This window comes from Phasianus colchicus, chromosome 1 (assembly GCF_987193195.1).
Source record: "Phasianus colchicus chromosome 1, bPhaCol1.hap1.1, whole genome shotgun sequence".
Lineage (NCBI taxonomy): Eukaryota > Metazoa > Chordata > Aves > Galliformes > Phasianidae > Phasianus > Phasianus colchicus.
The window spans coordinates 31,193,157-31,207,692 of NC_143436.1; the positions used below are offsets into that span (position 1 = coordinate 31,193,157).

The 14,536-nt window shown below is 38.2% G+C and overlaps 1 protein-coding gene across 1 annotated transcript in view; it reads right to left on the minus strand.

The window, feature by feature from the left end:
• The window catches only part of NELL2 (neural EGFL like 2), a 140,431-nt gene that overhangs the window by 90,233 nt on the left and 35,662 nt on the right, over nt 1-14,536 (minus strand). The window contains exons 5-9 of the mRNA XM_031589561.2: nt 14,381-14,477; nt 9,381-9,453; nt 9,126-9,208; nt 7,679-7,807; nt 5,451-5,553 (exon numbers count right to left, since the gene is read on the minus strand). Coding sequence (XP_031445421.2) covers nt 5,451-5,553; nt 7,679-7,807; nt 9,126-9,208; nt 9,381-9,453; nt 14,381-14,477 — 485 coding nt within the window. The remainder of the gene's footprint in view (nt 1-5,450; nt 5,554-7,678; nt 7,808-9,125; nt 9,209-9,380; nt 9,454-14,380; nt 14,478-14,536) is intronic.

Here is a 14,536-nt window from a genome sequence, read left to right on the forward strand (position 1 = left end):
ATAAATGTATGGTTCTAGGAAATAACCCAGTGCCAGCCATCTTCCAGACTTTTCTTAGTACTATTCTGACAATAGTCTCAATTTTCTGTTTGTTCACATTTGAAAACATTCATCTCAGAATAACAAAATGTATGTTTTATTATCTTTATTATTGTATTTATATTTATTATCTTTATCTTATTGTATCTTTAAAAAGCCACACATATATTTGTAATCAAAAGGCAATTAATCCTTTGAATGAGCAAGACTTTCTTATGCTTCATATTCTAAAATATGCATTAAAAAAAAAAAAAAAAAAAAAAAGGAAAATAATCATTGCTTCACTACTAAAAAAAAAGATTTGAGCTCACACATGCTGTTTTGGGTGAACCAGGAAAGCACCTTCACTTTTCTCCACTCTAAATACCTGTTCTGTCCCTTGAGCCCTGGCTCCCCTGCAGCACTGACACACGTGCCATGTCCCACTTGGCCTCGTGCAGCTGGGCTCTGCTTTCCAGCCTGCCTGCTCTTCTGATTTACTGCAGGGATGAGATGGCCTGTTCAGTAGGCGCAGATGTAATGCAGCAAACACGTGCTCACTAATCCTGTCATTCAAACACTGAGCCACAGGCTCTTCTCTGTACCACATTAAATACAAGAGAAGCTCCTCTGGCACATAGGTGGTGGAGGTATAGGCTTGGAGCTGAGCTGCCACTAATATAAGACATCTAAAACAAGATGGTGCCACTCCTTCAGCCCACAAAAAGTGCCAGTATTGAGGAAAAATGAAACTTAGCAAGCAGCATAGCTGTAAATCCGTAAGACTTCAATCCACCTGAAAAAATGTTAATAAATTTGCAAAGAAGCTTGATCAGCAGTCCTTAATTTTCTAGGTACAAGTTTTGCACCACTGCTGATGGTCAATTGCTCTGTAAATGAGAAGCAGATGGGCATTCACAACTCCTTCACTGTGTGTTAGTAGGCCTGATGAGTTGGGGTTTGCAGAAGTGTATCGCTTTGGGGAAAAATCAGAGCATCGTGAAGAGAAAAAGCAGAAATCCCCTTAACTTCTATTATATAATTAAAAATTTCTGTAAGCTAGCAAGAGAAATTGGTGCATCAGAAATGTATTTACATGATCAGAGCTACCATCTCCATATTTGTGATTTAATCATTTTGTTTGAATACCCTTTCTGAGTCACAGAACCTTTCTAAATGAGCTCTCTCCAAGCTTACCAGCAACAGAAGTGGGAGGTGATTTGATACAGCTCTCTGCTTCTTACATCTGCTTAAAATAGTTCTGTTAGAGTTCAGATTTTACTACAATGTGCCATAAAATCACCTGATGTCCCATTTCAGAAAAAAAAAAGAAAATGAGTGCATGGAAAACCATAGCCATAATTGCTTAGGTCTAAGCCTCCATAGAGATCTGTTGGAATAGATATAACTAAGTTGGGATTAGATCTCTAAGTTTCTGTAGTGTCACTGGGAGAAGAACAGTGATGAGAACAGAGCAATTTCTTCCTGGAGACCAGTCTTTGGTGATGGGAATTATTACTGTGCCAGATAAAATTACAAAGATCTCTCTCTTCCAGCTGATGAAAATCAGCTCGTTTGTTAAAAATACACTGGCTCCATTTTAAAAATACATATATATCACAGCTATTGGAAGTGATGACTTAGTGTTGATATACTAACCAATAAGAAAGTCACCATAAAAGAATTTGCTGACCAAGTATCAATTGTCTCAACTACTAATACATTGGCCGTCCTTTAGCAATTCACTTAAAGTAAATGAAATTGTCCTTGGACATTTTAAGTCAAGTCCATGGTTTACAGTGATACTTCACAGGATCAGTAGGGGAGCTTAATCTTTCCTTTTTGTGTCAGTGCCTATCACCACACATTTTTCTTTGCAGAGGAGAAAAGAATATAATGATCTCTTGCACGTACCTTCTCAGATAGGCTTAAAATTGCACTGAGAGTAGAAAAGAAAGTAGCCTCTGCTTTCTGGCTTCAAATAATTCTTCAGAAGAAGCTCCCACTGATCTAAGACGAATGCTCTGGTAGTTTGACCAAATTTTGTGTTGGATAACTTGTCTGTAGCTGAAACATAATTCAGCACATTGGCCAATTCATGTGCCTTGGAAGATCATAGCAGCTTCTATCCCATTAAGGTTCACAGAAAATACAGTGATAATTCAAATGCACCATCATTCCTATTTACAGCAGCATTGACATTCACACAGAACAAAACAACGAGTTGTCTGAGTGTTCTCAACCAAAGATAGAGATTTTGGGTAGAAAATGTGGGTTTGTTACTTTTGTTTTAAATACAGCACATTCCATTCCACTGTAGCATAGCTGTTATTCATTATAGTAACGAATGAAAAGACTAAACTCACAGTTTTACTTATCTAAAAGTTTGGTATTTAATCTAATTGCTTGGCCTCCCTCACTAGTCCAAGGAAAGAAGCATGCACTTCTAGAAGGTAATTCATCCTATCTATTCCAGGCACCTCTGAGCACCACATGCCCTCTGGATGTACCAGCCCGTTTCATTGGCTAACAAGAGAGCCTAACTGATGATATAAATACTGGACTAATAAACGAAACAAAGGAGGTAAATGAAAAAGCAGATAACAACCAACTTAAATACTAGTTCATAATCCTTCATGCAGTTCAAGTGTTAGCACAGTTCATTGCAGCATTCTGGCCAGTACCAGCCAGCACCCTTTGATGCAATGCCAGGCTACGTTTGGTGGCAGCATCTATCAGTGGTCATTGTCAATCAGCCACCTGGATACAGATTTTCTGTTGGGAGGGAAGGACAAGAAATTATAGCCATGCAGGTGTGAGTCACAAGTGCCACCTAGTCTCAGGGCCACAGGACTGTGACCTACTTTATTTAGTAGTATATGTAAAGCCACTTCAGACTGCAATCCCAAATTCAACATGTCTAAAGCCATGCTGAATTAATCCACTCTGAATTACTCAAAACAAAAAGCTGTGAAGCCTGCTTGCTTATCACTGTGAAAGTATTAAGCACAGTGTGTTTTTACTTTTTGTGCCAGCTGTCACAACACCACACCCAACTCTTCCCATTTTTGCTGGCTTTGTCAGCACATCTGCAGAAGAAAGAAAGAGGCACAACAAGGCTGCCACAGTTGCTGCTGCCTGGACAGTCTGACCCTCCCCAACAGGCTGGCAGAAACAGCTCATCATCTGGTATGAAGTATCACAAAGAACAGTGGGAAAATGCAGATAACCATACACAAATCTGTCTCATCACTAACACTAAACTCAGTGAAAGAACAGGGTATTGGGATCATTTGGCGGTATTTACATTTGATTGTCCAATACTAAGGATAGCTGCTCCTTGAGAAGCAAATCCTAATTAGCTACTTTCCAAATTGAAACTGTTCTAAGAAACGAGAACAAAGAAGTTATTTTCAGAAACTATGCAAAAGCAAGCAGTCAGCTTTGACCCCCTGAGCCTCGGGCAGTGTGAACTGTGATCACGAGCAGCTCACACCTTGAGCTGAAGACATCAAGATGGCAGCATACAGCTGCACACTCACACGAACACAAGGATTACTCAGAATTTCCACCAAATTGTTCCAGAGAAAAAGTGAGAGTCTTATAACCACACTGCCTCTAACTTAAACTCTTCACAGTCTTTCACTGGAATTTATCTATCTTGTCAACATGACTCCAATTTACACTCTCAGTCTTTTGGTTATCAGGAACTGGACACATAAAATGTTGTGGGGTTTTTGTTTCTTTTTCTTTCTCCTTTTTAAGGCACTTTAAATAAATTAGATGAAAGTAGGGACAATTTTTCAAAAGAAGTTTTTAAACTTTGACCTAATCATTTTTCTGATTGCTTGTCAAGAGAGTTGTATGTGGCATGTTAGTTATTAATTGAATTATATGCTGGCAAAAGCAACAACACTGGAAACTAAAAAGCTTTTGATAATGTTACAAACATAAAAATGGCAATACTAGAGTTAAATTTATAGTGTGCTGTACCAGAACTCTATCTCACTTGCAAGAAGTACTAATGCTTAAAGACAAGGTCAGTGTCCATATGTCCATTCACATTTCTCGACCTTTGTCAAGACTCCCAGTAAAAATAACAACTTCTTAAGATGTCTTGAGATGTGAGTGCTTCCCCATTAACATTTGGATAGAGAATTCCCTACTAAATTCACAGAGCATTACAAAAACATACTTCAGTGGATCAGGTTTTTAAACACTTTCAACGTGGTCAAAGACACAGAGGCTTGAACTACGAGCATTTCTCACCACTGAATGATCAATTCCCTGAGCCATCTACTTTGCATGGAAATTCTGTGTAGTTCATTAAAAAATAAAAATAAAGTATTTGAATTTTCATTTCCTCTCAATTAGAATTAATCTACTTGAGTAAGTTAATAAGATTTCATAAAACGGGATGGTTTGTGTAACTTTGAATACAATTAAATATTAACAAACTCCTATGGGAGCAAGATCAATGGAGTACAAAACATCTTCCTGAATTTTATCTTAAAATACAGCATTTTAACCCTATACCCTGCAAGAAGCTTTATACAGCAGTAGAAATGGTGAAACTGCACAGAAAAATATCAACATTAATATTGTAAAGAAATGCTTCTCAAGCATCTCATGCTTGATTTCAAGAACAGATTCTACCAGAGTCTAAAATAGCCATCGCATATATGACACACATCCATAATCAACATGAAATATTATATACAGTCCATCTAGATATTGATTATCCTAAAATTCCCCTTCTCTGACCCTATTTGTAATAAAACCAAAATACTATAAAACCAAAAGATAATCATCCATATTAAATGAAAACATTAAAATACCTCTATCCAGTTTCCTGTTTAATGCTGTCTGACCTTTTACTAAAGAACCTTTCTAAGTGACTGTTTTTTTCTGATCTCGGGAGTCTGGTACAAGTTTTCTCTTCCTTTAGTTAAAGAACAAGAAGCATAAATTTTAATCTCCATTTCCAGTACACAACAAAAGGTTGAAACTACAGTCTTCTTGACATAGTGTTAGAAACACTGGCCTAAACTAAAGCAAAACAATAGTGGAATCTCTAGCAGTTTATTTTAAAAGAGATCATACAGGAAAGCTGTGAAAAGTTTCTTAAATATATAATTTTTCTTTTTAAAAATATGTAAGAAATACCTGTTTTTAGGGGAAAAAAAAGAAAAAGAAAAAGAAAAAAAAAAGAAAAAAAAAAAAAGACATAAATAAAATACCCACAATTGAAGATGAACATTTTCTGGTTATCAGTTTCCCAAAATATTTCAGGGAAGTCTGAATTCCTCTATTCCTTAACCCAAATATTTCATTCACTGCCCAGTTCTTTCAGTTATGTGTTTACATAAAAGTTCATTTTTCTTTGCAGATTACAAAATATTCATTAAAGAGAGCCCCACCATAAAACTTACATTGACATTCTTTGCAGCACTTGCCATCCACATATGCCAGGGCAGAATTAAGCGGACAGTCAGAGAGGGGGCAAATCAAAGCTTCACACTGCACAGTGCCATTCTAGAAGAATAAAAAAGTGCTTAGCTGGTAGTTATATTTAGCAAAAAGAGAGATGTTCTCATACATAAGAACTTAAAATCTATTTTTAACTGCAGTGAACTCTGACAAAAAGCCATTTTAGCACAGTTCTTTTAATAACAAGAACAGAAATTATAACTTCAGAATGTCTTGCATACAGTCCTTCAGACATGTATGATGTGTTCTTTGAAATTATAATGATCTAAGTTTTTTTTTAAGAGGCAAACTTGTTTCAGGGTAAAACATTCTGCCAATCAGCAGCAAATTGACATATTAGTGTGAAATAGCAAGCTCACAGAACAATACTGAGCCTTCCGATTTTTACATAAAAGACAATACACTTCTAAAAGATAATAATTTCATAGCTGCAAGAAAAACCAGAGACAAAATATGCAATGCATTTAACACAAAAGTCAAAGCATTTCAGATAACTATATGCAAGATCTGACACCACGGGCTAAATCTTACCTTCAATGACAAATTCCTAAAATCAAAATTAGTATCACACCAAAAATATAAAGATCAAAGAAATACTAAGCTTAAGAAGAACCATTTAGTGAATTGTAGATAACAGCAAATCAATCAAAGTGCAGCAATAGTTTTTTCACAAATTACCAATGGCCTTTGAATTAAGCATTTAATAAGCCCAAATGGAATTAATGAGTTTTAAATGACTGGACAATAACAAAGATGCAATAGTTTGGTGCTTGAAAAGATACTTGCAATCAGTTCTGAAGTTCTGATACCTTTGGGAATCTTCCATTCACTTACATTCTTTCATGTTTGTGATATAGTGCAATGTGCATATGACCCTTACATTTTGTTCTTTATTGCTTTTGGAGATGTAACCAAAGGGAACTAAAGGGAATCAGACATAAGGAATCTATTAAAAAATTTGCTAAGAAAAAACGTGTGCTGATAGTAATAAAAAGCAGGTATTTATTTATGCAGAGAAGCAGTTTGCAACTCAGTGCATGGCAATAACATGGTGGCTAACAATATTGCATAGCATCTGCCTACACTGGCATGAACGAATTGCAGATGACACTGAGCAGGGGGGAAGTGTCAATCTGCCTGGGGGTGGGAAGGCCCTTCAGAGGGACCTGGACAGGCTGGATAGCTGGGCTGAGGCCAACGGGATGAGGTTCAACAAGACCAAAGTGCTGGGTCCTGCACTTCAGCCACAACAACCCCAGGCAATGCTACAGGTTTGGGGCAGAGTGGCTGGAAGACTGTCAAAGAAATGGACCTGAGGGTGTTGGCAAACATTCGGCTAAACATGAGCCAGCAGTGTGCCCAGGTAGCCAAGAAGGCCAATGGCATCCTGGCTTGTATCAGAAATAGTGTTGCCAGCAGGAGCAGGAAGGTGATCATCCCTCTGTACTCTGATCTGGTGAGGCCTCACCTTGAGCAGTGTTCAGTTTTGGGCCCCTCATTACAAGAAAAACATTGAAGCATGTCCAGAGAGGGGCAACGAAGCTGGTGAAGAATCTGAAACATGAGTCTTGTGAGAAACAGCAGTTGAGGGAAGTGGGATTTTTAGTCTGGAGGAGAGAAGGCTCAAGGGAGACCATATAGTTCTTTACAACTACCTGACTGAAGGTTGTGGCAAGGTGGGAATCAGTCTCTTCTCCCAGGTAACAGCAAAAGGACAAAAGGGAATGACCTTAAGTTGCTCCAGGGAAGGTTCAGGTTGGGTATTAGGAAAAAATTCTTCTCAGAAAAAGTGGTCAGGTGCTGGAACAGCTGCCCAGGGAGTTGGTGGATTCAGTATCCCTGGAGGTGTTCAAAAAATGTTTAGATGTTGTACTAAGGGACATGATTTAACAGGGGAAATATTGTTGGTAGGTGGATGGCTGGTCTAGTTGATCTTGGTGGTTTTTTCCAAACTTTATGATCCTATGATTCTGTGAAATCTAGGAGAGCTAAACATACTAGCACACCTGAAATACTAGGAAAATACATTTATTAATACTGTTCCCTAGATTTAGTTTGTTGTTACTACCTAGCACATGTTTATAAGCATCCCTTATTCTTTTGCCCCCATGAAAATGTAATCAGAGAAAACACCAGAGTTTTTGCATCTCCTTTCAAAGTGTAGCCATACCATGCAAGTGCAGTTCTTACAACCATCTGTCCAGGATTCAAATTCTCTGTATGTCATGCCTTTCATTGTGCAGGTCCTTTCACAGTAGCACTGATCCAGCTTGTTCATCCTCTGCTCAGCTTGCGACAACTGTATTTACGGTTCACAAAAAGGTTGGAATTCATAAGTGGCTTCTACACTAGCGTAAACATGATTGAAACTGTCCCCCTTATTGTCAAACATGCAGTCAAAGATAATAAAATGACAATTGTCAAATACAAGGTGACTGAACCATAAATCATTCAGAGATGGATTCTAAGATGCAAGTCACAATCCATTTCATCTTCTGCTTATAACATTCGAGGCATCATGAAACAAAGTGAATAAATGACAATGTGCATGTCTCCAGATTCCTCATTTTTGTATGTGTGAACTGACCAAGAATCTTGCTCTACATAATTTACAGATACTGGCTTACGAATGAAAAAGACCTGAATCTGAGTAGGGGCTAGACTGAATGTAACACTCAAAATCAACATGTTTATTAGCCAGGTAGCAGCATTTTCACAGATATCTAAAGACCTGACATTTAAGAACAGAAGACTAGTCTATATTTACTGGCAGATGTGAATGTTTTTAGCATGGTCTTTGGAAAAAAAAAAAGAAAAAGAAAAAAAAGAAGGAAAGGAAAGGAAAGGAAAGGAAAGGAAAGGAAAGGAAAGGAAAGGAAAGGAAAGGAAAGGAAAGGAAAGGAAAGGAAAGGAAAGGAAAGGAAAGGAAAGGAAAGGAAAGGAAAGGAAAGGAAAGGAAAGGAAAGGAAAGGAAAGGAAAGGAAAGGAAAGGAAAGGAAAGGAAAGGAAAGGAAAGGAAAGGAAAGGAAGGAAGGAAGGAAGGAAGGAAGGAAGGAAGGAAGGAAGGAAGGAAGGAAGGAAGGAAGGAAGGAAGGAAGGAAGGAAGGAAGGAAGGAAGGAAGGAAGGAAGGAAGGAAGAAAAAAACCCCACTATTTAGGGTTCTCAGTTCCCTGTCTTGCATATATGTTGTCTGAGCACTTCTTTGTCAGCTCAGATTTAGGAAAGGCTTGGACCGATAAATCTTGCTGCAATAAGCACTATAAGCACAGTAACCTATTTCAGTCCAATTTTGTTGACTTGTTAGCCTGATAGACAGAGCTTGAATATTTATGAGCCATTTTCTAGTTTGAGGTTTGGATTCTGCTCACTATTAAAAAATATAATTCTATTAAAAATATTATTTATTTTTTTAAAAAAAGAAAGCTCTCTGAAATGAGAATTTGTATGTATAGATAGTAGACATAGATATCTAAATGCAAACATATATAAACATGCAGAGAAGTTCTGCACACACCCACATGCACAACCAAAGAGACGCACAAATCAATCAAAAAGACAGCAACTAAATCCTTATGGTCCTCTATTCTTCCAGGCCATGCCTCCCTGAAAACATTACCTTAGCTGACGTTTTGGCTAAAATGTCTTGCAGTTCCATAATTTTCTGCACAAGTCCATGGAAATCATTACAAGTTGGGCATGCTGGAATAACAAGATATACATACTAGTAAAAAAAATCTTATGTACAATAGGTTCAGTCATGTCAAAGCTGACAAGCAATATACTGAAAGTTAAAGTTTGAAGAAGACTTGAGGTCAAAAAGTAAGCACAGAACACACCTTTCATTTTATGGTATAAGAATTAGTAGACTTACTCCGATTAAGATCTGGGCATTGAGAAATAAATCCTTGAGGCATGACAAGTAATTGCACATCTTGCATTATGCCCTGTGTGCACATAGAAAAAAAAAAAGAAAGACTGTATTATTTTTACCTGTCAAAATTACGTTTTTCATTCACCATGTAAAACATTAAAGCCCACACAGAAAAACTTCCTGATAAAAACAGTATTTATGAATACATAATTTCTTTCACCCAGTGCAGAGATAGAAGAATAAAGAGAAAGTGAAATAGTTAGAAGCACATGTACAGGCGTACTGAATCATTTTTAAAGATTTTAAATATTAAAGTCAAGAAGTAATTATATGGCAAGAGTTTGGTTGTTTTTAATTCATTGTTATTTTTAGATAGCCATTGCAGAAAAAGCTTGAAAATGACCTTTAAAAGTAATTTGAAAAGCAGCTGCAGTGTTAGTTACATTCAAACACTCTCTTAAATGAAATTCAAATTTTTTCACTAGGCTACAACTGTCTGATAGAAGGGCAGATTAAAGAAATGTGAGTCGGGAAAAACATACTCATACAAACCCTTTATGATTTTGGTATGGGCCTTTTCATGAAGCATGCCCTGTGCCAAGGAACTTACATATCTCTTATACAGCTGTGGAGTTGCATGTTGGCAAGAATGTGGGAAAACAGGAAGCTTAGTATGAAATTGAAATATGCCATCTGGAAATGCTCCATCCAGAAGAGATCACATGCTTTTGGGCAGAATTTACATGCATCCTTAGTCATTAAGATATAATTAGCAGCCACTTTGCTGCTTTCCAAAAGCAAAGGCCAAATAGCCATCCTATCATGCACACTCCAGATGTCACTTTCATCCAGGATTCCCTCCCTGTATCTCCAAAACTCCTTCTTAGAAGGAAAAGCAAAATCAACCAGCCTCAGCGTGCTTCTGAAATGAATGTTTCAAGACAATAAGAAAACAATATAAATTAAATGCAAAAGGTCAAATTTCATTCATGTACACAAGGCATTCCATATAGATGTTACAAAGTCACAGGAAAATAGTTTTGACTTTGAATGAATGACTCAGGGTGACCTATCTGATCTATGGAGAAGAGAAGATGTTGCTGAGCAGCAACCTAAAAGATACATCAGTGTCCTGATGACTTTTCTCCCTTAACAAGTGTTCTAGCATTCAGGACAATTGGATGCTTCCCCATGCTTTGCAAGGAGCTGCACTGATTATCTGACAGTGGAAAAGTAAGGATGCCAGAAATAGGACTCCACATCATGGCCTCCCACAGCATGTGTTCTAGAAGGCAAGAACAAAGTCTTCTTTGAAGAGCACACTGAAAAGCTGACCATATTCAATTCTCCTCCCTTTCTTGGTGTCATTAAGCTTAAATTCATGTCTACTCAGGGTACAGGATTTCTGTGAAAAGGAAGAATTGCGGGGTTCAACCCACTCAGATTGATGAGAGCTTAAAGCTTATATTTCACTGAATATTTGGGCAAGTACTCAAAGCACTTAGCTATTAACCAACAAAAAAGCTCCTCCAGCTATTTGAGGAGCTTTATTCATCACATAGCAGCTGTGATGCTAGCCAGACTCTGCCACTTGACAGGAATTCAGGTTACTTCTTATCTCCTCAGAGTAACAAGCAGGAGACTTCCTGGGCTGCCAAATCATGGGAGGCCATGTGTAAGCTCCAAAAAACCTGCTGGCTCAAACTAAATCATTTCTGGATGTTAGGTATGAGAGACTTTGTACAATACAGAAATTACATGGCCAGTATTGCTCTCTCAGACTTAAGACCCTGCAGTGAAACAGCCACAAATACCTCCTGGTGTGAATATGTCTACTGACACATTGTTTTAGTAGAGCAACATGAGTTCCAAAATCAAATATAGACAGATAAAATCATTTCAATAAATGGCTAATGATTTTGAGTACTTTCATCCCTCTGGACAAGCCATTTAAGACCCACTGACAGTAGCCTGATTTTCTGAAACAACTGAGCAAATAGATCTCAGAAAACCCAGTAAGTGAAGTTGTCACACAATGAGTGCCTAAAAATATTGTTGTTCTGTCTTGTTCCATTGTTTTTACACAGGAGAAGATGGAGACCCCCACCTCACTACAAGCTCTTTTCAGGGAGTTGTAGGGAGCAGTATGGTCTACCCTAAGCCTCCTCTTCTGCAGACTAAATGATCCCAGCTCCCTCAGCTACTCCCCATACTGTCCTTCAAAGCTTTGCTGCCCTTCTCTGGATATGCTCCAGGGCCTCAAGCTCTTTCCTGCAGTGAGGGGCCTGTGTAGGCTCTCTAAAACATTGCGAAATGCTGAAAGTCCTCATCTTCTGGACTGATGTATCTTCTGTACAAATGTCAGATCTGCAGAGGTAATTTAATCATTTGTACTATGTTATGCTGAAGAAATCATTTAGCACAGTGTATCTTTGCTATATTAGTGCTCTTCTAACAGCTATCAGTTTCTGTATTTTTGCTAACATGATTTTTGCTAAATTAGTTTGCATTTGTAGCTGAGGGAAAAAAATCAGTGTTTTTTTTGGCTCATTTTGTTCTTCTTGAAAAGCAAGAAGAAAAAAAAAAACAATTAAAAATACAGTCTCCTATTGGAGTATTCATTTTTCTACACCAAATGAGCTTCTTCATAGTGACAATGAGTTGGCAAAAATAATTGAGACAAGATGTGACAAGGCACAAATAAACAAAATGAATATTAAAAATTGTACATATAACTATAAATATATAGAATGAATGGATTGTGTCTGAGATTAGTTTAGGCAATGCATTAATATTTTCTGATTTTATTATAGGATTCAACTGCCTACAGGGAGGGCAATGGGACTGCACTGTGTACGGCATCCACAGGGATGTCATCATTCATCAAAATAGCTCCGGAGAGAATTAAGGCCAAAACACAAACTGAAGTTGTGACCAATAAATGCTACCTAATGGATTAGGAGGAATCAAAATTTACAGTCTGAATATAGCATGCACTTCCAGGTGTTTGTGGTGTATATATCTATATTTATACAAACACACACACACACACAGACACGTATATATGAATGCAGGTCACTATAAAGCAATGCCTCCTATTTATTTCCGAGGAAACTACAATGGATATGAAGAACACAATGACACTGTTTGATAGAGCAAATTCTCAGCTACAAAATGCTATTTTTCAACATTGTCACCACCACTAGCTATGTGTTTTTGCCAGTGATGAATAAGAGCCTGCATGCTGCACTCACAAGAATCTGCACCAACAGAGGAGAGCCACTGTTTCACAGCTGTGATGACAGCATCATTGTTAAGAAAATGTTGCCCACACAGTCCTCCTTTCATTGGCCCAAACAGATGGAAATCAAAAGGCACCAAATCCAGACTATATAGTGGGAGTGGTAGGATAGTGCAGACAAGATTGGCAGTATGCTCCGTGGTCTTCAAACTGGTACCAGGCCCAGAGTTTTTGTGCTGCAAGAGAAAGGCAGGTCTCTCCTCTGCCCTATTCTGGAAGTTTGAGCCTTCAGCTTTGTCAGCATCACAATGTAGCTGTCAGAGTTGATGGTCTGTCCAGGTTCCAGGAAATCCAGAAGGATCACCCCTTTCCTATCCTAGAAGACAGCGCACATCATTTTACCCACTATGGACTGTATCCTGAACTTCTTCAGAGGGGAATTCACATGTTGCCATCACAGGGACAGCTTTTCTGTCTCTGGCTCACAGTGGTGACACCACGTCTCATCACCAGTTATGATGTGATCTAGGTAACTGTCACTATCAGTCTTATATTGGTTCAACAGATTCTGACCAACTTGCATAGGGTGTTCTTTCTGTTTCTGTGTGAACATCTGTGGGACACACCTGGCTCAAACTTTGTAATACTGCAACATTATCACCATTGTTTCCAATGCACTGTATAGCCAATTCACATGAATGAGCTCATCGAGGTGCTCTTCATTTCATGATGTGACACTGCACATGGCTGTCCAGAATGTGGCTTGTCATGCATGTCATTGTTGCCACTGCTGAAATGCACCACCCACTGCCTCACTGTGCTTATGTCCACTGGTTGGTCTCCATTAACGTTCAGCAAATTTTGATAAATGTCAAAGGTTGCTATTTTTTTCCACTTGGAGGAATTTGGTGCTTCATATCTTTGCCTCACACAAGCTTCATGTCAGATGCCTTTTTGTCAGACTGCCCTTCTGCTGCCAGCTGTTGCATGGCAACAAAATATAATAGGATACCGGTGGGAAGGTTCCGCCTCTACCACCATACTACCAACATCCACCTCTGATGTCGTGGACCAAAGTAGTAAAATAGGAGGCATAACTTTTGGATCAGCTCTCATGTGTTTATTTATTTGTTTGTATGTTTATCTAAAAGGACAAACAGTAAGCAAAAATGCATGCTGAAATATTTTCCTCTGTGGTAATGAGAATGGAGTTCTTTAGACCATAGTGTTCTGTGGCAAAAACTACACATCTAGCTATTAAACAGACATCAACATAAATATTTATTTCCTGGAATTGCTTTTCTCTTGGCCATTTACCTTTCTCAGTCTTAAACCGCTTCACAACACATCATGGCACTAAGAACTGTTATGACTGCAGAATCACAGAATGGCTGATGTTGGAAGGAACTTTCTGAGATCATCTACTCCAACCCTCTGCTCAAACACAGCCACCTAGAACAGGTTTCCCAGGAACATGTGCTAACAGCTTTTGAATATGTCCGTCGTGGTCTGATAACCTCCACAGAAAAAGTCTTTTCCTATGTTCCAACTAAATTTCAGGTTTTTCAGTCACAGTCATACTCATATTCCATCTACATACACTCGTGCCAGTAAGTTGAGTAAACTCAGCTGAACAGAACTACAAGTCTCATCTGACAGACCCTTCATATCATGGAATATTGACTCTATTTAAACTGCTTAAAGGAAGAGTAAACTGCATTCACTTTCACCTTAGCTCACGTTTTTCTCCTCTGCATACCTTAAAATAACCGTGTGCATTATTCCTCTGTCCTAGCCAAAAGGTTGTACCCAAAGGTAAGTCCATGAAGGGCTTCTCCACAACTCTTTCATAGATTCTGAAAGGCAAGAAAAAAAGTACGTCCCAGGTTGTTACCTTTTCATTAACTGAGAGCTG